Source organism: Mesoplodon bidens, assembly GCF_964165515.1.
Source record: "Mesoplodon bidens genome assembly, chromosome: 1".
In the NCBI taxonomy this organism is placed as follows: domain Eukaryota; kingdom Metazoa; phylum Chordata; class Mammalia; order Artiodactyla; family Ziphiidae; genus Mesoplodon; species Mesoplodon bidens.
The window spans coordinates 8,691,582-8,719,180 of record NC_138176.1 but is presented as its reverse complement, the minus strand read 5'-3'; the positions used below and the strand labels follow the sequence as shown (position 1 = coordinate 8,719,180).

At 42.7% G+C, this 27,599-nt stretch overlaps 1 protein-coding gene across 3 annotated transcripts in view; it reads right to left on the bottom strand.

Annotated features, from left to right (window-relative positions):
- Positions 1-27,599, bottom strand: part of CPXM2 (carboxypeptidase X, M14 family member 2) — a 128,007-nt gene that overhangs the window by 33,177 nt on the left and 67,231 nt on the right. For all 3 annotated transcript variants that reach the window (XM_081249621.1, XM_081249622.1, XM_081249620.1), the window contains exons 5-6: positions 9,040-9,124; positions 7,905-8,055 (exon numbers count right to left, since the gene is read on the bottom strand). In XM_081249621.1, coding sequence (XP_081105747.1) covers positions 7,905-8,055; positions 9,040-9,124 — 236 coding nt within the window. The remainder of the gene's footprint in view (positions 1-7,904; positions 8,056-9,039; positions 9,125-27,599) is intronic.

Below are 27,599 nucleotides of genomic sequence, written 5' to 3'. Positions count from 1 at the left end.
GTTGAGGTCCGCGGTGCACATCCCACACATCTGCAATCACGTGAGCTGGCTGCCTGTCTGCAATCCACAGCCACCTGGCGTGACGGCCACCTGGAACCTACCTGCCGAGGGCCCCTTAAAGACTGGCTTCACCCTTGAGAACTGCGGCCACATGCGGCACGTTGAAAATCACATATAGACCCACGCACCAAAAACGACTCGGTGTTTAATATTCACAGAAGGTTTTCCAGTAACACTATTAGAAACAAATAATCACCACTGAAAAAGAAATAACGTGGATAGGGGGCAAACTGGCATTCTGTTCCAGAAAGAAAGCAAAAGTAGTTCAGGTTCAGCAAAGGCCCCCAGTTATGTTCCAAGCTCTCTCCTTTGGGGAGTGCAGTCTGACCGTACCCTCCAGCAAGCCTCCTGCCCTTTGATTTCCAAATCTGTATGTTTCAAAGCCAAGGTAAAGCACATTTTCACATTACACTGAATTTACCCACCTGCTGATTCCTTAGAGCTATTCAACACCCCGCCCCCAAGTCCCAGGGGCCTCTTTCCAAGACTTTTCTTGAAAAGTCCCTTTTGTCTTCAAACGCAAGTTATGCCTTCAAGGTTCTTAAAAAGGATTGAAGAAAAACTCAGAACTCAACATACAAAGATCCCCATGTTTGGCAACATCCTTCCTTCCTTGAGACTAATCAATCTGAGGATATGGGTACAAGTTCCAGAACTGACTCAGAACCACAGGCGAACATTTTCACAACCTTCAGTCTTCCACCTTTCGAACAAATACTTCTAAACTTGTCCGCTTATTCTGATTGGATAAAGTTTTATTGAGAACCTATCAGGGCCCCAACACTGTAGGTAAGGAGTGAGAACCAAGCCCGCCCCTCCCTGGGGCCCATAGTCTACAAACCCACCCCGTTAGTCAGCCAAACCCACTGTCCCCTTCTCTCTTCTGCGGACGAAAGAATCCCAGTCTCCTGTAGGGAATCTATTCTAGATGCTTCCAATGGAATAGCCTTGCCCAGCACTCACAGGTATGGGCGTGTGACCCAGGTTCAGCCAATGAAAACACACGTCCTCTGGTCACAGCCACTGGCTCAGAGATGGTCCCAGGATCCAAGCTGGGCTGATAAGAAGACCCCTCCCAGATCTCCTCCCCACGAGGGTCTCCTGCTGGCATCACTCACATGGTGGATGAGTTTGGGGTGTTAGTGGCCAAGCTTCCTGCTTGCACGGTGGTGAGGACGGGAGCCCTGACTGCACCAAGAGGCCCTGAGATTGCAGACCTACTCCTACCTGAAGCCAGAGTCAGATCTACCCCGGGAATTTTCATTCCTGTGAGCTAAAAGTTTCCTTCTCCCCCCACCCCTCCCAAGGTAATTTGAGTAGGACCTCCGACATTTGAAACAGAAGTCCGGATTTAGTCTGCAAGGCTTTTATCCTTGCAGATGGAACTTTGGAGAATCAGTCTCCTGCTTCCTTTCATGTGGCCGGTTTCATATATCAGACGTACTGAAAACCAGCTGATTCCTTCTGGAACACCTTAGTAATGGGAATAGACAAACTGCAGATGGGGCACATGGAGTCTAAAACTGCCTTCCCAACATGACTTCTCTTATTCGGTGCCTCAAAGTCCTGTTCCGTCCCAACGGGTCTACTCCTTAAGCCTCCTTTGGGTTGAATGATGGCCCCCCTCCAAAAAGATATGTTGCAGTCCTAATCCCCAGGACCTTAGAACGTGACCTTCTTTGGAGAGAGGGTTTTTACAGAGCTAATCAAGTTGACATGAGGTCCTTAGGGTGGGCCCTATTCCATTATGACTGTGTCTATCCAAAGGGGAAATGTGAACACGGAGAGAAGCATGCAGGGGACACCATGTGACAGTGGAGGCGGAGATGGGGGTGATGCATCTAACAAGCTGAGGAATGTCAAAAATTAGACAGCAAACCACCAGCAGCTGGGGGAGAGGCAAGGGACAGACTTTCCCTCATGGCCTCAGAAGGAACCAGCGCTGCTACACCTTGATCTCAAACTTCTACCTCTAGGACTGTGAGACGATGACTTTCTGTTATCCTAAGCCACCTGGTTTTTGGCACTTAGTTATGGCAGCCCTGGAAACGAGTCCACACCTGAACGTTCCCATCTCCTCGCTGATGTGGACACTCGCTATTCTCACCCCAAATCTGGCATCAGCTCACTACACTATGCAGACCAAACCCCATGACTGGACATCCAAGGGAACACCACCATTCTCGGACCATTCTGCTCAGCTGTTTACTGCTTTGGGGGTTGGGACCTTGCTTTGCGGGTGCTCAGCTGGGAGAGGAAAGGCTATCTTTCCTGGAAAGGGGGCTCACTGCAGTCTACAATCTATAGTCTCATGACATGCTTTATCCAGACCAGGCAAATCCATAGAGACATTGCAGATTAGAGGTTACCCCGTGGAGGGGGATCCGGAAGCGATTACTCAGTGGGTCCAGGTTGGTTTTGGGTCCATGACAAAGTTCTGAAACTAGAAAGAGCCAGTGATCATACAACCTTGTGAATATACTAGCACTGAACTGTATGCTTTAAAAAAGCTTAATTGGGGCTTCCCTGGTGGCGCAGTGGTTGAGATTCCGCCTGCCGATGCAGGGGACACGGGTTTGTGCCCTGGACCGGGAAGATCCCACATGCCGCGGAGCGGCTGGGCCCGTGAGCCATGGCCGCTGAGTCTGCGCGTCCGGAGCCTGTGCTCCACAACAGGAGAAGCCACAAGAGTGAAAGGCCTGTGTAACATTAAAAAAAAAAAAAAAAAGCTTAATTGTATGTTATGTGGATTTCACCTCATTTAAAAAAATATTGCTGGTCTCCAAGTGCTCTCTGAGGACTAAGGAGTATACCAGAAACACAGCCACCACAGATCTTTCTTTCCCTGCCATAAGGCCAGCCCCTCACCCAAGGAAATGCCCACCACTGTGGCCTTGTGACCTCCCGAAGCCCCGACACCCCCAGCACAGAGCCCTGAGCACAGATGACCTGGTACCAAATGCAAACAGCACCAAACCCCTTCTGCAAAGAGGTGGCCCCCTAATGAGAAGAAGTCGCACTTGTCCAGCGCCATCTGACTGTTCTTAGGACAAGGTCACTCCAAAAGGGGCAAGGGGGAGACATGGACCCCCAGGCAGAGCCCATTATGATCTTAGGTCATTACTGTCAGTGCAAGCATCAAACCCACAGCTCCACGTGGCTCCAAAGAGGGAGCAGCACATCATTCATGCTTATTTCCTTGCCGCCCCACCTCATATAACCCTACAGCATAGCATCTCCACCACGCTGCTCGCGTGAGTCCAAGAAACCCTCTGATTTCTTGGCTGGTGCACCTTCTCCAGGAAGGCCCAGGGCCAATCTGCGGCCTGACTGACAGGAGAAACTGTCAGGAAAGACGATTTTCAAGAGTGTTGCTGTTTATACAGTTTCCTAAGATAATCAACGTCAGACAGTTGGACAAGAAGAGAAATCACACGTTTATTTAAACTCAGAAGGGCAAGCTGCCTTCTGCGACAGGGGCAACAGGCTGCAGCCAGCAAGCCTGGAGCCCCCTGAATTGAGAGGGATTCACTGGGGAAAAGATGCCGCCACGCCACTCCCACTGGACAGCGAGAGCTCTGGGAGCAGCAACTGTGGCATCTTATCTCAGAATCCTTGGGCCCTGACTCAGAACGGGTGCTCCCGAAGCGTTTGATACATGAATGAATGAGTGAGGAATGAACGGATGGATGGATGGATGGATACTCCAATCAAGTTATCTAGAAAGGGCTAGTTACAAAAAGATAGCACTTTCTAGGGCCCAGGTGACCTCTGAGAAGAGGCCCACTTTAGGCTGTGATGCTATTACCCTATCACTATGGCAGAACAGAGAATGGAGGGTAGGGTGGAGTGAGTGGTAAATGAAAAGCACATCCTCAGGATTGAGGATAATTATGGAACATTAGGCCATCTTTGGATCTGTTAGTGTACTGGTTTCCTAGGGCTGCCATGACAAAGTGTCATAAACTAGGTAGCTTGAAACAGAAATTTCTTCTCTCACAGTTCTGAAGGACAGAGTCTGAAATGAAGCTGTCATCAGGGCCGCGCACTTTCAAGGCTCTCAGAGGAGATCCTTCTTTGTACCTTCCCAGTTTCTGGTGGTTGACAGCAATCCTTGGCTTGTAGCCTCACGATTCCAATCTCTGGCTCGGTCATCACATGCCTTCTCCCTGTGTGGCTCTGTTTTCTCTTCTTAAGGACACCAGCCATTGGATTTAAGGCCCACCCTAACCCAGTATGGTGTCATCGTAACTACTCACATCTGCAAAGTGCCTCTTTCCAAAAAAAGGTTACATTCTGAGGTTCCACATGGACATGAATTTTGGGGGGAGTGTGGCCTGACTTGGTGAAGAAAAGTGGAAGGTAGTAAAGCAAATAGATTTAAAAGGTCCTTGCAGCTATGCTGATGCAATAGAGCCCATCCTTCCCCCAATTTATACAAATTGTTGAGAAGGGGTGGGGCAGGCTGAAACATGATTACAGTTCAGCGAGATTGGTGGTGGTCTTAAAATTAAAACATTTTCTCAGTGGCTTATGAATGGAGGGTATGTGTGTTCAGAGAAAGGAGACACAGCATCTCAACCGGTCCTGGCCTCCCCAAAGCAATGATTCAGGGGCACTGCCCTGTAGCAGCTCCTCCATGCTTGAGGGACACAAGCTCCTTTCCATAGATCTTTGTACAGCTCACCACAGGCTCCTCCGGGCCGAATTCAAGACCCTGGATCCCTTGGCGCTGTGCAGAGAGAGGACAGTTGCTCAGACCTGGTGGCCAGGAAGACAAGGTGGGAGGAGTGAAGACTTTCCCCAAAGAGGTCAGAGTCTCACATTCATAATAGAAGCTGCAGACCAGCACTAGGGGCTCAAGCATTGCCACCCCCTGCCCTGCAGGGCTATTTCCCAGGACCCTGGGCACGGTCCTGTCACATGTGGGGAAATCATGTGCAGAACAATGGAGCTCTTTTTTGAACCAGGCAGAGCATATTGCAGTGTTGTTTGCAACAGCAAAATACCTGGAAACCTCCAAGGCTGTGATCTGCAAGTCAGCTGGCGTGTGTCTTCACCTGAATTCCTCATTATTAAAAATTTTTCTTAAGAAGCTCTCCCCAGAGTTTCCGATATGCATAGATCCTTAGTCCAAAATGGCCAAGTCCGTTCAAATTTGGGGAAGAGGACTTCCGTTCACTTTTTAAAAAGATGAACAACATTTAAAAGATTTGTTTGAATTAAAAAAAATTTTTTAATCATGGTAAAACACACATAACATAAAATTTACCATTTTAACCATTTTCAAGAGTACTGTTGAGTAGTGTTACATATATTCACACTGTTGTAGAAACAGATCTCTACAGCATTCTCATCTTACAAAACTGAAACTATTACCATTAAACAACACTCCCCCTTTTCTATTCATTATGAGCTTTAAAAATCCTATTAATAGACCATGGTATAGGGTAATTCATTTTCTAGTTCAAAAATTTCTGGACACATTATTCATGAAGACTTAAAAAGAATCTTCCCCGTCCTCTGCTTCCTCCTGAGAGTCCACAGGAAGACTGGGAGGACAGAACAGAGAAGCAGCAGAAGCAAAGGTAAATGAATTTTTCATAAACACGAGTTCCAGGAAGAAGAGACTCTGGGCGGTTGCATGTAGAGCACGAAGTCACCTTGGGTTTGAGTGGCTGAGTTGCTTGGGTCACCCCTGCCTTTGGCCTCGTTAACTTGCACAAAGGAATTGTGTCGACAACAAGGCAACTGAGCAAGATTCAATTACCCACATGGACATGGGGCCCCTGTGCCACCCCAGGCCCTTAGATGTGACCACCACCGGGTGGCATGCACAAAGGCCAGCTCCCCTCTGGGCAGACTGCTAAGTAACTTCTAGAAGAAAAATGGCCCTAAGTATTCAGGGTTGGAAAATAGAACCATTCCAAGTCCATACTTGAAACCCATCCAGATTTCACACTGTAATTCTGTCTTTGTGTTTAAATTGCTCCCAGGACCTATCTTCAAACATACACACACCAAGAATAACTTAACAGGAAAATATTTATTTCATGAGACTCTCACAGGCTGCCCTTTGACCTTTACCAGCAACAGATGAATTCCCGCCCTCAGAGAGAAACCGTGACCCTGCTTTTTAAAGCAAGCAGACCAAGGCTGTGCTGAGTGACCTGGCACAAACAAGGCCTCCCAGACCCCCGCCTACATCTGTGCCTGCAGACTCAGTGAACTCAGGAAAGCCCAGCAGGCCCTGGGCGGCAGCAGGTGACTGTCATCCCAGGCTGAAGCAGCCACAAAAGGAGGCCCAGATCCCAAATTGGGAAGCCTTCAACATTCTCTCTGGATCATCCTTGGAAACACATACTTCCTTTCCACCAGCAATCCCAGCCACCGTAACCTAATTTGAGCAACAATCCCATAATTTACACAATAATTTTGGACGCGCACAATGACACAGAAACAAAGATACTCACTGTGGGATTCTGTAGAGAATCAAAACACTGGACACAACTCAACTTCTAACTATAAGAGGCAGTTTGAAAACATGAGATATTGTCCACAAACTAGGATAAAAGCATCCACAAGACAGATGGTCTCTAATAGTTTTAATGGCATGAAAAAAGTTTGCCGTCTAGTAAGCACAAATATATAACAAAGAATCTGTCTGGTGTGAGGGTAAGTAGGTAGGTAGGTAGACCCATCTTTCTCACCAATACAGAGCGTGTGTTCTATAAATTCATACCTGGCAAAGAAAGATCATGGATATTACAGGATTGAGGGAAAAGCAATAAACGACATGAAATATGCTCCAAAAACACAGTAACTGTAAGTTCACGGTGTGGGGGGTGGGGTGGCTATAGAAATAGCGTGACGGATATAGCGGCACCTGAGACATCAGAGCTGGTGGTGCCCTTCCCCCTGGCAGGGGGAATCCAGAGGTAGCAAGGCCTGACTCTCTCACTAGACAAGAAAGCTGAGGCTTTCCTGGAGGAGAAAGTATAGGAGAGATAACCCGAAGCTGTGCTCCTTGTTCCCTATGGCCTGACTGTGGGTGAACAGAAAAGTGGAAATTCCTAGAGGCCCTAGTGAAGGGCCTTAGGAATGTTCTGGAGGCCAGCTTCCTTCCCTGGAGATGTCTGGACAGGATGAAGAGGCTGCCACATAAGGCTCCATATGCACACAAACTCGTAAGTTCTGAAAGGCCGACAGAGCAGCAAGCCAAACAAGATCAGCCTGTCCAGAGCAGACATCAGCAAGGGTCCACGTGTGAATTCAAGCCCCCATCTTCCTGTCACTCTGGGGCTGCACCCAGATACCATGATGTGAAGACAGGGCAAGGGGAACACAGCCTAAAGGAGCAAGCATTTACCCAAAGACACAGGCATCCAGGCGAAGTTACTTTTACAGAGAGTCTGTGTACATGGTCAAGTCTAAAATTAACTCCTACCATCTCCTCTACCCAGTGTAGCGGGAGCAGTCAAGGGCAATTAAACGTGTTACCAAAAAAAAATGTTATCTAATTTTTTTTTTTGGCTTGCTTCTGAGTAGTAGCTTTGAGTGAATTTTCAACCTTGCAACATATATCATCTTAAAATCCCAGCAGCAAAACCACAGCTGACATGTTACTTTAATACACCCAATGTTCATGGTGTTTCTGAGTGGGGTTATGGGAGATTTGTATTTATTTTCTTTTGGTTTACCTATGTTTTCTAAATATCCTGCAATAGATGTGGTATTTTTTTACATGAGAAAAAGATCGTGTGGCTTATTTTTAGTCACCTTGCTGGCTAAGCACCTGTGCTCCGTCAGCACTCCTGCCCTGCAGGAAGCACGGGCAGACTCACCTGGCAACGGGCAGCCGAGGATCTCCATCCTCATGCAGATGCTCCCATTATCGAACCAGGACTGTGGGTTTATGCGGATGTAGCGCGCCACCATGGGGACGGGCAGCTCGTTGAGGACAGGGATCTCCTTTTCACTGTTTCCTTCAAATATCTATTTATGCACAAGGGGAAAAAAAGAGAATCTTTTAGAGCTTGATTATCAGGGCATGGAAGAGTTAGTAATTCACTCATTCCACAAGATCTCGAGCAACACCTAACGTGAGCTGGGCATCGAGGGGGAAGGAGAAATGGATCAGGCCTGGACCCTGCCCTCAGGAAGCCCCAGTCTAGTGGGGGAGGCAGGGAGGAGGAGGGGTGTTATATTTAGATGTCATAGGTGAAATCTATTAGTGCCATGGCAAAGAGACATCCACAAAGCTCTGGGATGTCAGAAGAAGGAGAGGACCAGGCAAAGCTTCAGGGATGAGGTGCCATTTGAATTGGCCTTGAAGGAAAACTCTTTAGATGTGTAGGGATGGGAGGGATTGTAAAGAAAAGGAAGCAATGGCTGGAGAAGCCCAGAGATGGGATTCAAGAGAAGAGCAACCGTCTCCCTGTTACTGGAACACAGACGAGTGTGTGCAGGGTTGGGGGGGGGTGGGGGGCACGGTAACTATGATGAAGGAGGTTAAATGGAAGCTGCAGTCAGGTCTTGGAAGGCACTGGATACCATGTTTGGAACTTGCACTTGAGAACCCGAGGAAGAGGGTGATAAGATCGGAACTGGCTAACCCGGAGGGAAGCGTGGAGCTGAAAGACCAGGGTCGTTAAAGAAAGTTCGGGAACTACTATAATTGACTAGCTGTGCAGGCCCCAACATTCCCCATGGGCCGCTGACCTTCCAGGGCTGAGTTGTGACTTGTGGAAGAGACTGAATTCCAGCAGCTCTGAATTTGAGCCCTAAATGTGGGCCACTTGGTTCCGAGCTTCAGGGTACGGAAAGGGGGTCATTATCCATCGGACTGGATGGCTGGTCTGGGTTGACACAGAACCAGGCAACATCCGGGTGCTTGCACACTGGTCGGGTGTCCACTGCCTCTGCGAAGCCCTGCACAGCCAGACACCAAGGGCGTGGTCAGAGGGAAAAGAGACTCACCATGGCTCCAGATCCGTTCTTAACAGTGACCCATGTATGGCTGTCATTGCTCACCATGACCTTATAGGAGGTTACCCAGTCACTCCTAAGAAAAAATAAAACACCATTGGGACTACGCACTTAAAAATGTTTCCCTCTTCCGTGCAGAGGTGCGGCAATAGAGAAAGCAGGTCCCAGAGGTGGACAGCACTGGGTCCCACCCTGGCCCCCACTGCTCACCCTCCTTGTGGCCTTGGCCAGGTAACTGACCCATCTAGGCTTCAGTTTATTCATCCACGAAATGGGAATTATAAAAGCACCAAGCTTAAAATATTAATGTAAACATTAAATGGTCTCATACCCTTTAAACACTTAGGACAATACCTGGCCCCCAGTAAGAACTAAATGTTGGTCACGCACACAGAGATACACAAATAACTTACATATTTGTTTATACTGAACATTTACATCACACACAGTAGTAGAGTTCCACGTGGGAAGGAAATCTCAGTAAAAGTGGCAAGTTGGCCTAGAAATTTCATTTGGAAAACTGTTTGGGAACATAACAAACAAGATCCCACCAACCACAAAAACAGCAGCCTGAGTCTGTAAGACACACAAGGTTTCTCCTGGGCTGTGACAGCCATGCAGACAATTCTCCCACCCCACTCTGCAGCCAGCAATAATCCAGTGATATCTGGGCCCCAGGCCAGACCCCTTTCATCACATCCTACTGCACAGAAATTACTGAGGGTAAAAGAGCCAAAATTTGACTTCCCAGAGTGGAGGTCAATTTGATAAGCAAAAAAAAAAAAAATGACTTTCCTGTGGAAAACACATTTTTCCCCTCTGCCTCAGTTTTTTGTAACATTAATTGTTAAGCAATGTAGACAAGTCTTCCTGAGCGTCTTCCTTTCAAATTTCTTAAATATTGGAATTAAGCACCAATGTACTAATCTTTTTATTATTATTATTTTTTTTTTTGCTGTTCGCGGGCCTCTCACTGTTGTGGCCTCTCCCGTTGTGGAGCACAGGCTCCGGACGCGCAGGCTCAGCAGCCATGGCTCACGGGCCCAGCCGCTCCGCGGCATGTGGGATCTTCCCAGACCGGGGCACGAACCTGTGTCCCCAGCATCGACAGGCGGACTCTCAACCACTGCGCCACCAGGGAAGCCCTGTACTAATCTTTTAGAACATTCCACCAGCTGAAGCATTTGGAATCCTTGTTTTCCTACTGTGAAATCTCCTTGGACTCAGGATCCAGATAGATCCCAAGAAGGTTCTCAGTTTCTAGTCCAAATCAATACTGTCTAGTAAAGTTTCTTTAGAAAGAGCAGCTGGCTCTATTCATTCTGAATTGTCTGACTCGTTCAAAAATTATTCTTAGGTGCTTTTATATGTGCTTGGAAGCCAGCCCTCTGCTGAACTTTCTCCCTTCTCTCACCTGTCCACCAGCTTTGTGTGACTACCTGCTGGAAGCCAGGATCTATCCAGCAACATGCTCCTCCTCAGGACGCTACGGACTTGAGCCCACGCCTGCAGATTAAGATGCGCTAAGCATGCCTTTCGAAAGGCCCCTCAGCAGCAGCTCAGGCCCTTTGCACCGGAAAATGATCCTCACCCCAAATAGCAAACTGTTTCCAACATTCAAATCATTTCCAAATGACTTGCATCTGCAGTTCCTTTGCCATCTGTTTTTCTGCTGATCACGCCCCACAGTGACCCAGCGAGGCAGTCAGCAGAGGTGAGGGGTGGCAGAGGTGAGGGGTGTATCCCACGTGGGTGGAAGTGATGAATTTAGGAAGCCTCTCAGTCAAAAGAAGCACACAAACAATAAGAGAGGGGTGGAAAGAAAAATTCAAACAAGTCCTCCAAAGAAAAGGGGAGAGAGAAAAAAGGAAATGCAAACCAAGTACTAATTTCTTTAAAAAAACCAAATATGGACAAATTCAACACTTATGTTTGAAGGGTAATTATGTGGCTCAGCCTTCTCTTCTGAACTGCAGACCTACATCACACCCTTCTGCCTATCTTACCTCTCCACTTACCATCTCAGCGATGTCTCTAATTGAACCCGCCCAAACCAACTGATTTATTTCGTCCACTCTGTACCCCAACCTGGGAGCCCCTGCCTCAGAAAAAGTACTGCCATCCACCCAGGGCAACAGAATCCGAGTCCTCCTTGGCCCCCGTTTCCCTCTCTCCCCTACAGTGAAACCATCGCCAAGTTCTGTCAATTGTACCTTCCACATCCTTCTAGAATCTCTCCACTCCCTCCATCTTCACTCCCACCATCCAGCCCATTCTCTCTGGCCAGGACTATTGCAGTTGCCTCCCACTGGTCTTCTGAAATTTAAACTGCCCTCAAACCTATCATGCAGTCAGAGGTTTACTATTCTAATGAAATACTAGTATGTCATCTCCTGCTTAAAATGTCAGTTATGTTAGTGTTAAGACCAAATTCCTCATCACAGGAGGTAAGACCCTTGCTTACCTCCTGTTTTCCATGCTCTGTCTTTCAATTCCTGATACTGATTATACTCTCTCTTGCTTCAGGGCCTTTGCACATACTGTTCCATTTGTCTGGCCTCCTCTTCTCCTATTCTCTGTCTGCCTCTAAACCAGTGGTCCCCAGCCTTTTTGGCACCAGGGACTGGTTTCGTGGGAGACAAGTTTTCCACGGACCGGGGAGGGGGATGGTTTGGGGATGATTCAAGCGCATTACATTTATTGTGCACTTTATTTCTATTACTATTACCTTGTAATATATAAATGAAATAATTATACAACTCACCATAATGCAGAATCAGTGGGAGCCCTGAGCTTGCTTTCACATGCTGCTCACTGATAGGGTTTTGATATGAGTCTGCAAACAATTGATTTGTTATGGTCTCTGTGCAGTCAAACCTCTCAGCTAATGATGATCTGTATTTGCAGCCGCTCCCCAGCGCTCGCATCACAGCCTCAGCTCCACCTCGGATCATCAGGCGTTAGATTCTCATAAGGAGCGCGCAGCCTAGATCCCTCGGTTGCGCAGTTCACAGCAGGGTTCGCGTTCCTATGAGAATCTAACGCCGCCCTGATCTGACAGGAGGCGGAGCTCAGGCGGTGACATGAGCGATGGGGAGCGGCTGCAAATACAGATGAAGCTTTGCTTGCTGCCCTGCTGCTCCCCTCCTGCTGTGCCGCCCGGTTCCTAACAGGCCACGGACTGCTACCAGTCCGTGGCTGGGAGGTTGGGGACCCCTGCTCTAAACTATTCAGACCTCAAACTTTATCAGATAAGCCTGTCCTAATCCTCCAATCTAGCCAATTTCTTTTCTTATATGTTCATTTCTTTCATATTTCAATTCTGTTTGTAATGTTATACTCCCTTCTAGAATTATCTTTATCCCCCACTGGAATATAAGCATCTCATAGATGGAGGAAGATGAGATTGTGGTACTTTGGCAGATGCAAAAGGAAGCTGATATCCTGGAGGAGAGTAAGGCACAGGACAGCAGAACTGTGGTTCCACGGGCTCTGCAGGCCATTTGATAGAGGCAGAACTTCCTCTGCCGGGCAGTAGGGAGCTGGCCCCTTTGCTGTCCACCTACCATGGTTAAAAGTACTTTAGGACTAATTAGAAAGCCTTCTCTACTACCAAAACTTCCATCTTAATAGAATGCTTGGAAATCAGAGACTATCTAAGTGTTTCCTGTTTACTCTATGAAACTGACTCACCTTTTTACCACATTTGACTCTTGAAAGAGACAGCAGAGGGTCCTCTTGCTGCGAGTTTATGAATAAACAACCTCTGTTCATTGTGTCTCAGGCTAAGTTTTGTCTTTGACAATTCATATTATTGCCCATAATTATGATTTTTTCATTCTCATTGCTTTCTGGTATTCCACTCTGAGAATGGTCAATTTATTGGGTTGGTCAAAACGTTCGTTTGGGTTTTTCCATAACATCTTAGGGAAAAATCCAAATGAACTTTTTTTGCCAACCCAGTATTTGTCCATTTTATTGCTAGTGAGCACCTGAGTAGTTTCCAGGTTAGATTATTATGAATAGTGGTAGTTCTATGGAAATTCTATGTATGCATCTTTTGGTGAATTCACATAGAATTCTGCTTGGTGTGTAATTAGGAATAGAATTGCTGGATCACAGGGTCCTAGGATATACATACGTTTATCTGCAGTAGTTTTCCAAATTAACTGTGTCTATTTACACTTACACTAGAAGTGTATGAAAGTTCCAGCTGCTCCACATTCTTGTCAACACTTGGTATTATCTTTCTTTTTCATTTTAGCCATTCTGATGGGTATGTCCTATTATCTCACTGTACTTTTTATTTTAATTTACTGGATGACCAATGAAGTTCAACATCTTATATGTTTATTGGGCATTTGAATATCATCTTTTGATGAAACGCTTATTCAAGTTTTCCCCTTTTTTTCAATTAAGTTGTCTTATATTGATTTGTAAGAGTTCTTTATACATTCTAGATATAAGGTTTTTTGCTAAATATATGGATTGCTAATATTTTCTCCAGTTTGTGTCTTATACTTTGTAGCATTTTTTGATGAAGAGAATTTCTTAAAACTTTATATAGTCCAATTACCTATTTTTTTCTTTACAGTTTTCAGTATTTGTGCCCTTTTCAATAGATTTTTGCTTACTCCAAGATCATAAAGATATTTTCTTATGCTTTCTTCTAAAAGCTTTATTGCTTTACCTTTCACATTTAGTTCTGCAATCAACTTGAAGTTGGTTATTGACAGTGTGAGGTAAGGGTCAAGATACATTGTTTTCCATATGGGCTGTCAATTGACCCATAACCATTTATATGATTACTTTCCTATTGCACATCGACGACACCACTGCTGTAAATCACGTGACTGTACATGTGTGGGTATGTTTGGGGATGCTATATTCTGTTCCACTGTTCCTTATGTTATGCTAAACCCACTCTGTCTTGATATCTGTAGCTTTATAATAGGTCTTTGTATCTGGTAGTGTACATTTTCCCATTTTGTTTTTGCTTTTCACAATTTCCTTGACTGTTCTTGGCCCTTTGCATTCCTATATAAATTTTAGAATCTGCTTGTCAATTTCCAAAACAAAGCCTTTTGGTTTTTAATTGAGATGGCATTGAATCTATAGGTCAGTTTTAAAGGAATTAACATGTCCAATATTAAATCTTCCAATCCATAAACATGGTATATCCCTCTATTTATTTAGGCCTTATTGTACTTACCTTTTGTTAGATTTATTCCTAGATAGTTGATGTTGATTATTTTATAAATAATATTTTAAGTTTTATTTTCTCCTTTTTTGTTGCTGGTATGTAGAAATATAAATGCTTTTTGAATGTTGACTGTGTATCCAACCACTTTGCTAATTCATTAATAATTCTAAGAGTTTGGGATTCCTTTGGATGTTGTTAAGGACATGATATGTCATCTGAGAACAATAATAGTTCTGTTTATTTCCAATTGTTAGGGCTTTATTTTTTTTTCTTGCCTTATTTATTATACTGCCTAGAATCTCCAGTTCAATGCTGAAAGAAATGCTAGTAATAGACATCTTTGTCTCATTCCTGAGATTGAAGGAAAGGTTTAAGTATTTCACCATTGAGTATTTCACTACGTTTCCAGTAGGGTTTTTTTTCCTTTGTTTATGTGTTAGTTTGTTTTTATTGTAACCAAGTATGAGTTCATTCTTTCTCACATAACAAGAGAATCTGGATGTTTGCAGCTGCTAGCACTTATGCAGCTGGTTGACTGTTCCAGAGTCAACATCAGTAGACATTCATCTTTCATACTCATTGTCTCCAAGTTCTAAGAAGACATCCTTACCCGTTCATTTATCATACTTCTTATCTTTGGGTTGTAAGATGGTTGCTGCAGCTCCATATCATGTTATGTTCAAAAATACTGAATAGAGTCTTTCAGCTTCTATCAAAATACGTTCTAATGTTATAACAGGAGAATATGTAATTCCTGCTCTTTGGACTATTTTTTTTTTCACATTATAAAAAACTTTTAGTTCTCAAAATGAGTCAGTACATACAAGCTTTGGAGTCACAGAAGGAGCTCCAAGCAGATTCTGCAGTGTGAGCCCCAGTGCCCCTCACTGCAAGGAGCTTGGCCATACTCCACCATGAGCTTTTGGTAGATATGTTTCTTCAGATTAAGAAAGTTCCTCTTTATTGCTAGTTTAAAGGGATCTTTTTTCTTTTAAACACAAATGGCTATAGAATTTTCTCAAATGCCTTTTATGCATCTATCAGAGTGATCATATTATTTCCCTCTTTAGTTCTGTTTATGTGGTGAATTAAAGCAATTGGTTACAACTGTGGCTAAAACATACTTACATTCCTGGAATAAATCCCACTTGGTGGTGATGGATTGCTGGATCCATATATTGCTGGATTCAATTTGGCAATATGTTGCTTAGGATTTTTTGTATCTATGCTCAAGAAAGAAATTTTTTCATAAATTTGCTTCTTGTAATGTCCTAATCAGATTTTGATATCAAATTTGTCAAACTCATAGGTGGGAAATGCTTCCCTTTTTCCATTTTCTGGATTTTTTTAAGTGCTATAACTTTCTCAAATGTTTGGAAGAACTCAAACATTCTGAAATTGGCAGTTTTCTTTGTGGGACAATATTTAATAATGAATTGACATTTTTAGTAGATATTGGACCACTCTGATATTGTTTCTTCTTCTGTCAATTTTAGTAACTTGTATCTTTTGAAGAATTATTGCATTTCTGCTATTTTCAATATTATTGGCACAAACATGTTCTTAGTATCATTTTATTGTCTTTTTAGTGTCTGTAAGATTTTTAGCAATGCTCCCTTTTCCAATTTTGGCATTGGTAGTTGATTTTTTTCCTCTTTCCCTGATCTGCCATGAGTTTATTCATTTTATTAATCTTTTCAAAGAATCAACTTTTGGCCTTGTTTGCTCTCTCTATAATTCGTTTCCTATTAGGAACCATATGAAACTACCATTTTTATAGATCAAAATGATTGAATATCAGCAACTTCCTAAGGCTTAAAGTAATATTTTATTAATTTCTACTCTTATCTTCATTATCTTTTTTCTTGGTAATTCTTTAGGTCTGATTTGCTGTTCTTTTCGTACAATTTATTGTGATCACTGATAGTCAGTCTTTCTGCATTTCTAATATGTGCATTTAAGGTTATAAAGTCCCTTTCAGCACTGCTTTAGCCACATGCTATAATTTTGATATGTCATACCTTCATTATCATTCAGTTCAAAATATGAATTCCAGTTGTGATTTCTTCTTTGATCATGAACTATTTAGGAGTATAATTTTAAATTTCCAGGTACTAGGGATTTTCTAGTTATCTATTTACTACTGATTTCTACTTTAATTCCATTGTGGACAGAGAACATACTTTAAATCATGTCAATCCTTTGGCACTTGTTGAGGTTTCCTTTATGACTCAGCATATAGTCAACTCTAACGTTCCATGTGCACTTAAACTAATTGCAATTCTGTGATTGTTGTATGCAATGTTCCACACATATAATTTTGAACAAATGTATCAACTGTGTTGTTCAGATCTTCTGCATCCATAATGATTTTTCATCTGCTTATTCTATTAGTTATAGAAAGATGTAAAAAGAATGCCAATCTGCCTGTGAATTTGTCTGTTTCTCCTAGTTCTCGCAATGTTTTCTATATATATTATGAAGCTACGTTGTTGAGTACATACAAATTTGAGACTGTGATATATTGTTGGTAGACTGACTCTTTTATGATTATGAAATATCCCTTTTTATTTCTATCAATGCCTCTTGCCTTAAAGTCAGTTTTGTCTGATAGTAGGATAGCTAAACTTGCTTTGTTTTGGTTAAGATTTATATGATATATTTCCTCCCATCCTTTTACTTTTAACTTCTGACTGCTTAAATTTAAACTGTGTCTCTTGTAAATAGCGTATAGTTCATTTTTCTGTGTTTTTTCTTAGTTGCAGTATGATAATATTATTCTTCTATTGGATAATATAGTTCATTTAAATGTAATGTAATTAGTACTATATTTGGATTTATATTTACCGTCTTACTATTTGTTTTCTATTTGACCCACCTATTTCATGTTCCTTTTTTCTACTTTTTGAATTTTTATTTTATGATCAAATATTCTTATTATTCTATTTTCTCTTTATTAACTTACTAGTTATACATTCACACTATTCTTTTCATAATTACCCTAAAGATTACCTATGTACCCTTGAACTACTAGTCTTATTCAAATTTTAGTTCTACCACTTCCATGAAAATACTAGAACCGTGCAATAATTTAAGTCCATTTATCCCTCTATCTTTTACATGATTTTGGAATTTATTTTTAATTCTATAAATAAATTTTCTAAGACATTACTACTATTGTTTTGTATGGTTGATAATTATAAACCTACTTATTTAACCTTTCTGATATTTTTCATTTATTTTTGCATTTTCATATTTCCATCTGAGATCATTTTCTTTCTGCTTGAAGAACTCCCTTTGTTATTTCTTTCAAAGCAGATATGTTAGCAATAATTTTTTTCAGTTTTTACTGTCTGAATAGGCTTCATTTCACCTTCATTTTTGAATCATATTTTTTTCTGGGAATTCTAGGCTGACAATTATTTTCTTTCAGTACTTTAAAAGTTAGATTTTATTAGCTCCTGAGGCATTGTTTTATTTACACACACACAGACATTTTGAAACGATTATTGTGACATTTATAAATAAATGTACAATAAGAGTATGAGTAGAGAAATGAGTGCTAACCACTTTAGCTCAAATCCAGCATTGTTGTTTACTAACATTACAACCTCAGGCTTTGAGGTCAAGAAGCCCAAACTAAACTCCTAGTTCTTCCACTTACCAGCATGAGAGTCATGTGACCTCTGGGCTCCAGCTGTAAGACAACTGTAAGGTAACAACTCTATGTCTTTGCACAGTGATTAGGGAGTGAATGAGGTAATGCATGTAGAGTCTGAGCATAGCACCTGGAATATAATAATTGCTCCATAAATCTGAGCTCTTAATAAGAATAATATATCATAATTAATATACTGTCAAATTCTATACCAACATCTAGGATTACCAGTTGAACTATAAACATAATTCTCATGCTCCCTTCAGACACTTCCAGAGAGCGACTGATATTCAGGCTTAACCCTTTGTGCCCCAGTAATAATAAAAATCTGTCACAGCTACAAAGAAATAAAGAATTAATTACTTTTTATTTAAATTTAAGAAGGCTGATAATCCAGGGTGATAGAAGAGATATTTGCCAGTCAGTAATGTTGGGGTAGGACTGAATTGTCTGAAAGTCCTACCTGCATGAAAAGATGAAGGCAACATGGAATGTGTGAAGTCCTGTTCCTAACCCTGCAGCTATTAAATGCAAATACCATGCCAGCCTCTGAGACTACAAAGATAAATTATACATGATCTATTTACTCATGATTTTTACAGGTTAATGAGGGAAACGGGGAAGTAAACTAGACATTTCAAGAGAATATGATTAAGTGCTGTGAAGTTGTGAGAGGGCAGAGAAAGGGTGTGCGGCCAAGGGGAATGAAGGAGGTTGGGGGCAGGTTAGTGAATGCAACACACTCCTTATCTAACATAAAAGCTGCATATTTTATTCTTTTGTGACTGACACATCCATTGTTATTAGAGAGCCAGCTTCAAAAATTGGAGCTATAATGCCCATGCTTCCTTGTCTCCTAGTCCTTGGAGAAGGCTTGAAATTCACAGCACTTTGTGGCTTGTTTCCAGTTCCTTCAGAGAGATTTTCCACATCACAAAACCACCTTGACATTTAATTCTCTGTGACTGGAGATTTCAAGTCAAAGCAATGCAGCCCAAGTAAAGACATGCTTGTGTCAAAGACTTCCTGACTGCAGAAAGGCCGAGAGGCTCTGCTGACTCTCCTCTGGGCTCCAGCCACCTCCCTCACTTAAAACAGAAACAAAAATAAAAAACAATCCCCCCTCCCCCAAAATTCTATCCTGGTATGAGATTATGCTTCCCACCAATCCAGCCTTCCTTCAGATCAGGAAAACAGAGGAGGTGGGCTACAAAGCAAAAAACTGGAACACATTCAGATATTTTACTACCTGATGTTAATTTGGTTAAAATAAAAACCAAGAATGTCCACCATCAACGAAATGGTAGACTAAATGCTTACAGAGCCTTCTGCTTCAGTACAACGAGATCCTGGTTACATTAAAACAAATGAATGTTTTAAAACACCAGTGGGCTTGCAAGCAAGTAAAGGACATCTCCAAGGAAAAAAAAAGATCTGTGAACTGAAGAAAACATGAACAGTGAGCAAAGAAAAAGGGCAGAGTCGCCCTAGGGAAAAATGCACATAACAGTGCTGGGATCAAAACACTAAGCCTGGGGACAACAAAAGGTAGGGAAACTGATTCAGGGACTTTTTCTTGGACCCTCAAAGGGGGCTAAAATGACTTCAGAACAGCAGCATCCATCCAGCTCCCAAAAGAAGCACACATGAATCCCCTCTAAAGAAAAGAGCCTTCAATTTAGGTTCTCAGAGGTTTCACTAAGTTCAATCACATAGGTGCTCACAATTTTTAAAAAATCATTAAATACACAAGAAAACATTCTCTATGGGAAAGAAGCAGCAGAAACAAAAAGCAACAAATTTAGATCCCAAAGAATTTAACTGACTACAAAGAAAACTGAAAAGAAACTAGAAAAATTATTAGACTTGAGAAGAGAGTTCAGCAAGATGACTGGACATAGGCTACTATACAAAAATTAATCACAGTTCTATACATAAGCAGCCAAAAATAAGATACTTAGAAATAAAATGAACAAAAGATGTGCAGGACATTTACGGAGAAAACTTTATTGAAAGATGTTTCAAAAGATATAAATAAGTGGGGATCTGTATACCATGTTCATAGATAGAAAAATGTCAATTCTCAATAAAAATCCCAATAGCATATTAAAGAAACTTGACAAAATGATACTAAAATTTATAGGGAAGGAAATAATAAGACACTTTATAAGAAGAAGGAACAGGGGGCAGGGGGGAGTTGCCCTATCAAGATATTAGGACTTATTTATAGCCTCAGTAATTAAGACACTGTGATATTGATGGATGAATAGACAAATTGTAAATGGAACAAAATTGAGAGCCCAGAAACAGGCTCATGTACATATATAAACTTGATAGAGATGTCTTACATATCAATGGGAACTAAATAAACTATTACAAGGTATGTCCAAAGGCAACTGGATATTAATATAAAAAGAAGTTGAAATTGGACCCTATATTTCACATATTTTACAAAAATCATAACCAAATGGATTAACTACTTAAATGTGAGAAGTAAAACTTGAAACTTAAAAAAATTAATGAACATATGGGAGAATTAGTTTGTAACCATGGGGTATGGAAAGATTTTATATATGACACAATCATTCTAATCATAAAAGACAAATAAATTGAACTACACTAAAAATAAAAACTTTTGCTTTTCAAAAGACACCATAAAGAAACCAGTAGGAGAAAACTTAAGCTGGGAGAATATATTCTGAGCACATTTAACTAACAAAAGGATTAATATTCAGAATATATTTTTTTAATTCTATAAATCAATGAGACAAAGGAGAAAAACACAATATAAACATGGAGAAACATGACAGGTATTTTACGGTAAAGGTAAGAAAAACGGCAAGTAAACATGGGAAAGGAAGTTCAACCTTATTAGTGATTAGGGAAATGCAGGTTAGGACTACAATGAAAGATACTGCTTTATATTGAAAACACTCTTTTTTTTTTTTTTCCTGCGGTACGCGGGCCTCTCATTGTTGGGGCCTCTCCCGTTGCGGAGCACAGGCTCCGGACGCGCAGGCTCAGCGGCCATGGCTAACTGGCCCAGCCGCTCCGCGGCATGTGGGATCTTCCCGGACCTGGGCACGAACCTGCGTCCCCTGCATTGGCAGGCGGACTCTCAACCACTGGGCCACCAGGGAAGCCCGAAAACACACTCTTCATATTGAAAATTTAGGAGAATGGCAATACCAAATGTTGGTGAGGATGTGGAGCAACAAGAACTCTAAAACACTACTGGAGGAGAGGCTACTTGGACAACCACTCTGGAAAATGACTTGTCATTATTCCATTAAACCCAACATTTATATACCTTCCAACTCAGCCATTCTGCTCTAAGTACATACCATGGAGATCCCCTTGTACATGTGCTCCAAGAGACATATACAAGAATGTTAATAGCAGCATTATTTTTAAGACCAAAAAAAGTATAATAAAATAAAGTAACAAAAAATTGAAAAGGGGTCAATTCAACCTCCATAAGGCATATTCCCAAGGTTAAATGGCAGTACAAATTAATGAACTACAATTACGGGCACACAAACAATCCTTTGAAGCATAATGCTGAGTTGAAAACAAGTTTACAAAGCTACATAGGGCTTCCCTGGTGGCGCAGTGGTTGAGAGTCCGCCTGCCGATGCAGGGGACGCGGCGTGTCCCGGTCCGGGAGGATCCCACGTGCCGCGGAGCGGCTGGGCCCGTGAGCCATGGCCGCTGAGCCTGCACATCCGCAGCCTGTGCTCCGCAACGGGAGAGGCCACAACAATGAGAGGCCCGCGTACAGCAAAAAAAAAAAAAAAAAAAAATCGACATAAAGTGAAAAATCTTTTTTATAAAGCTCAAAAAGAAAGAAAATTTCTTGCATATGTTATACATAAATGCTAAGATTATTTTTGAAAGGCAAGGGAATAATAAACCCCTAATAAGGAGAATGTTTTCACTTTCAGGAGGAAGCAGATAGGTGGGATCAGGAAAGAGCACATAAATAGTTTCAAAAGTATTGGCAATGTTCCAGCTCTTCAGGTGTGTAGTGGGTTGCTGAGTGTTGGTTTTATTATAATGCTTAATACCTTAAGTGCATGTTACATCAATGGTTTTGTAACCATCAAACATTACGCAATGAAAAAGAAAAAATATTTATTTGAATATTGTGGAATAGGCTTCTGCACAGGAAAATGTCCCAATCATCTCTTGGGACAGGATGTATGTGAAGATGCTACATTCATCCTTAAAGACATATTTTAAGAAGAAAACATAAAACCTTTGCCCTGGTAACTTCTTATAAATACACAATATTTTTTTCTTTGAAAGAGCAACTATACTAACATTTCCTAATAATAATTCATATGGCCTCCAGTTTACGAAATGCTTCCACACACATGATCTTACTTTATCTCAGAAGAACAAGTCACGTTTCTCATTAAGGATGTGGCTGTGAGCTGGGCTGGTAGGAGGAAAGGGTCAGATTACTTTTCATTCCTGTTTCTCCATCCTGGATGCTCCAGTCTCCCATCCTTTGGTCTTCATCATACTCCTCTTTTCCCTCAGCTCTGGGGGTAGGATTTCAGTATCCCCAGAACAATCACCAACCTTTTGGGGGTATTGAAACAAGTTCTCTGGAGCTGCACATGGGGACTAGTAACTGTTCTCAGTCAAAAAATGCTTACTTACAACTTAAACCTATAATCAGCACTTCTCAATCACTTGCAAATAATCTCAATTTCTACAAAACACAAACACGAGCTGATGTGTGGTCACAAAAACAATTTTCAGAACTTAAAAAAAAATCGAACATTAAAAACGTAAACTAAACATGCAATCTAGATCTTAATCAACTTTTCTAATGAATATTATGTAACAATAGTTGTTTTCAACAAGTAGAGATGAGAATCTCAAATATTTGAAGGTGTGTGCCAAAAACGGTAATTATATCTGTCTGGACACATTGTTTTGTTATGTTCAGCCTATTATCTTCAGGAGTTATCTTTCCATCTATATCTTTCTCATGATTACCTTTGGAGCAGATATTTTAGGCAGCATGACCCTGTACCTTGGCCATGGCTGAATGGCCTAAAGGTGGGCGCCAGGCCAATCACAGTACCTTGATGATGTGACCACAGTCGATTTGCCTACACTTGATCCTTGACCCAAGATAAGCCAATACATTCTTCCCTGGGATTTTGTATTTGAGACCAAGTGACACTTGCGATTGTAAGTTGTAAACCCTGAGTGCTGATGGCAGTCCCATTGCCCATCACGTGGCTGGAGAAGCAGAGGCCAGTCTAGAGGCCAGAAGCAGAGCAGAGTGAGCCTGAAGCACAAAGGAGCTCTGAGGGGACCTCAGACAGTCCCAGCAGTGCTACAACCCCAGGTTCCGGCAGAGGAGCCCAGCTCCACCTCCGCTCCTGCTCTTTGGCTCCCTGACACACCCAGTGTGCCTCAAAGCAGACTCGGGTAATTTCCACCCAAGGGAGTCCTATTCAAAAACTGCCAAGTTTTTGCCAAGGCTGAGTGAGGCAGAGAGTAGGAGCCTAGGCTGGGAAGTGGGTGATTCCTGTTCTTCAGGAACCAAGCAGTTAAAGTGTTACCAGCTGTGTTTTTGTGACCCAGTCCACAGGCCCAATGAAGCTAGGACAACATAGCAAAGATAAGATACTGGAGTGGGTTGGCTACATCTTGCAGCTTCAATAAGGTATTCATTACATTAAGAAGAGACAACGTTCAGTCCAGACTGATTCCCTTGGAAACAGGTAAGGCACAGCCAGTCAAGGGCAGGTGTTGTTAGAAAGTCCTACCGGCCCCACCAACCAATGTGAGTCTGCTGAGGGCCAGATAACCAAGTACCCAGCCAGACAGCATTAGCCCAATTTCCCACTGCAGCTTGAGGAAAGCTTGTGGATTAGAAAACAGAGATCACCACCATGACAATGGGGATATTTGAGAAGAGCCAACAGAATCAGAGAAGCCTGTTCTCCCACATCCTTCCCTACACCTTTACTGTGCTCCGGAGCAACACTGAATGCAGTCAGAGGGCAGATCAGCAGTATCAGTATCCTCTAACAGCTGCCATTTGTGAAGATTAAATGAGCTAATGTATATAATATATGCCTCGGCTCTGGTACTCAAGAACTGCAGCTGTACTAGAAATATAATACCATCCTCTTTCAAACCTCCTGATAAAAATAATAGGACCGGGCTTCCCTGGTGGCGCAGTGGTTGAGAGTCTGCCTGCCGATGCAGGGGACGCGGGTTCGTGCCCCGGTCCAGGAGGATCCCACGTGCCGTGGAGCGGCTGGGCCTGTGAGCCATGGCCGCCGAGCCTGCACGTCCGGAGCCTGCGCTCCGCAACGGGAGAGGCCCCAAACAGTGAGAGGCCTGCGTACCGCAAAAAAAAAAAAATAAATAATAATAATAATAATAGGACCACACAAGGAATATGTAAGCACCAAATTGGAATAGATATGTATGGAGGGTGGACCGTAAGTAATAGGATATAAAGCCTTCTAAGTAGTCTGGAATTTTGGTTTCTGCCCAGAGAAGGCCATGTCTCTCCAGCCTGCAAAGCTCTGTATTCTGGCCAGTACAAACATGCATGCTCACATGTGCGCACACGCACACACATGTCTAGTAGGACCAGGGTTACAATCTGAAACAAGGGATCAGTGCTCACTCTGGAATGTCTGCTCCCAAGTACCCCTGCTTTGGGCTTTATGCTCACTGGACTCTTGTTTTGACCTCTAGACTTTGAGAGCTATATGAGTTTCCTATGGCTGCTGTTAATAAATTACCACACATTTACTGGCTTAAAAGAACACAAATTTATTATTGTACAGTCCTATAAAACAGAAGTCTCATTGGTCTAAGGTCAAGGTGTCAGTAGGGCTGGTTCCCTTCTGGAGGCTCTAGGGAAGGATCTGTTTCCTCGCCTGTTTCAGCTTCTAGAGGCCTCCTACATTCCTTGGCTGATGGTCCCCTTTCTCCAACGTTGAAGCCAGTGGTGTTGCATCTCTCTACCCAGTCTTCAGTAGTCATGGCTCCTCTGACCACAGCTGGAAAAGGTTCTCCCTTTTTAACCCATATGATTAGATTAGGTCCACCTAAATAGTCCAGAACCCTCTCTCCATCTCAAAGTCCTTGACTTAATCACATCTGCAAAGTCTCTTTCACCATGTAAGGTAAGAGATTCACAGGTTCTGGGATCAGAATGTGGACATCAATGTGGGGGGACACCTGCCCACCACAAGGACCCCACTCAGACTCTAGCTCTACTCTTAAACTCACTCCAGCCCCTTCCTCTCCTTCCCTAGGCTTGTGGGTCCAGACAGGTCCTACCACCTTAGTCCCAAAAGGATAAAACAATGGTTGGTTAATTCCATTCAATGAATGGGAAAGCTTAGGGCTTAGCCAAAAACCACAGCCACAGAAATCCAAGTCACCCTGCCCACTCAACACACCAGTCTCTCTCCCAAAGTGGAACTAGAATTCAAATCAACACTGAGGAAATTCCTTCCCATCTGACAAATCAATGTTTAACATCATGGTTCACTTACCGTAGGTGAAGTTTCCTGGTGTTTCTCAAAACATTTGGTCCCTTCTACGCGATGTTAGAAGCCATGTGCCAGAAAGAGGCACACTCTGTTTTTTACCCATCATGAGCCCAGCTGGCAAGAACAAGCAGGTCATCATACTGGCCACTGGAGACTTCTAGAAACACTTCCAATTCCAGCCCAAGACCCAATATGCTCTCCTGAGCCCTCCACCAACCACGTGGGTAGACTCTCACAGCACTGTGGAATACCAACAGGCCCTGAGCAGTGCTACCAACTGTATTTGACTGGGAAGAGAACCCCAAGTCTGCACGTACAGCAACAGTTCTCAACTGGGGGTGATTTTGCCCCCCGGGGACATTTGGCAAGGTCTGAGACATTCCTGATTATTATGACCGGGGGATGGGGGTTAAATGGGGGTGCTACCATGGGGGCCACCTAATGCATAGAGGCCAGGATGCCACTAACAGCCTAAAATGCACAGGACAACTCCCAGACCTAAGTTATCCAGCTCAAAATGCCAAAAGTGCTGAGATTGAGAAACACCCGTCTAAACAAGTCAAAAACAAGATGGTAATTCTCCATTTGATCTGTTCAATCTATTTTGAGATAAATGCTATTGGCAATTTATTATGAAGGAAACTGAGAAAGGGGGTTTTCATGGGTTCATGACATTTTAAATACCGGGATGGATGCTGGCTAATACACACTTCCTCAACCTTCTCCTGTTTATTCACCTAAATAACAAGGACTCAGAAACAGATACATGACCAGCCAAGCTAGTGGCTGAGTGAGTTCACAGAAGGTGGCTTAGCTGTCTGACGGACACATGCAATAAATAGCTGAACAGTGAACAGAAACTGGTTTTCTCCCTAGTGTTCTGGAAAACCCCTGAATAAGGTTACACTGGGACTTTGCTTATTAAAACTTGTCTTTATAGATGGTGCCAACCTCAGCTCACGTCATGTTCATCCTAGCATAGCTGCAACCCGTGTTCACTCGAGCAACACGCAGGTGTCAGACCAGGAAGAGGGAGGGTGCCAGGCACTGGGCTGGAGTGAATCTCAAAGCAAACTCGGCCCTCGCCTCAAGGAACTTACGGTCTACTGAGGAAGACAGAAATTGCATAATTAATTGTACAATTACTTATTAAACTGCAACTGTGATATCGTTCAGAGGAGAAATACAGAGAGCTTATAAATGGAGGGGCGTGCTGACTTAGTCTAGGGCTGGATGGGGAAAGTGCTCCTGCAGGGTGGTGTCTGAGCTGAAATGTGAAGGATGAAAAGGAAGTAGCAGGGTGAAGAGTGGTTAGCATTGTATTAAAAATTAATACAAGAGATTCAACATGCAAATAATGATAACTTCAAAAAAGTTGGCAGGAGACAATGAAGGAAGAATAAGAATACGAATAAGGGCTCCCCTGGTGGCGCAGTGGTTGAGAGTCTGCCTGTGAACTCAGGGTACACGGGTTCGTGCCCCGGTCTGGGAAGATCCCACATGCCGCGGAGCGGCTGGGCCCGTGAGCCATGGCCGCTGAGCCTGCGCGTCCGGAGCCTGTGCTCCGCAACGGGAGAGGCCGCAAGAGTGAGAGGCCCGCGTACCACAAAAAAAAAAAAAAAAAAAAAGAATACGAATAAGAATAAGAATAAAAGGAAGAATAAGAATTTCCCAGAACTGAAAAATATGAGTTCCATTATTTCAAGGTCACGTCAAGTGCCAGCTACAACAAGGTGCAACATTGGGCAGTTTTTAGCACGAGGGATATAGAAATAACCCTAAAACTTTATTGAGGTAAAATAATTCAAAAGTTTGTAAGTATGAATATACTCAGATCTTTACACTGTAAAACTGAAGATAAAGAGGCAATGGAAAAATGTTTCCAAATTATAAGGGATAATCAACTGTTTCAGGGATGATGAAATGTTATAAATTGATTGCTGTGATGATACCACAACTCTGTGAATATATTAAACATAATGACTTATACACTTTCAATGAGTGAATTGTAAGTTATGGGAATTATATCTCAATAAAGCTGTTAAAAATTCTTAGGGAAAATTATTTCTGAACTACCAATCAAGGGTGATTGAGGTCAACAAAAAATGCATTTGCAGGCATACAAGGAATCCAACATTCTACCTCC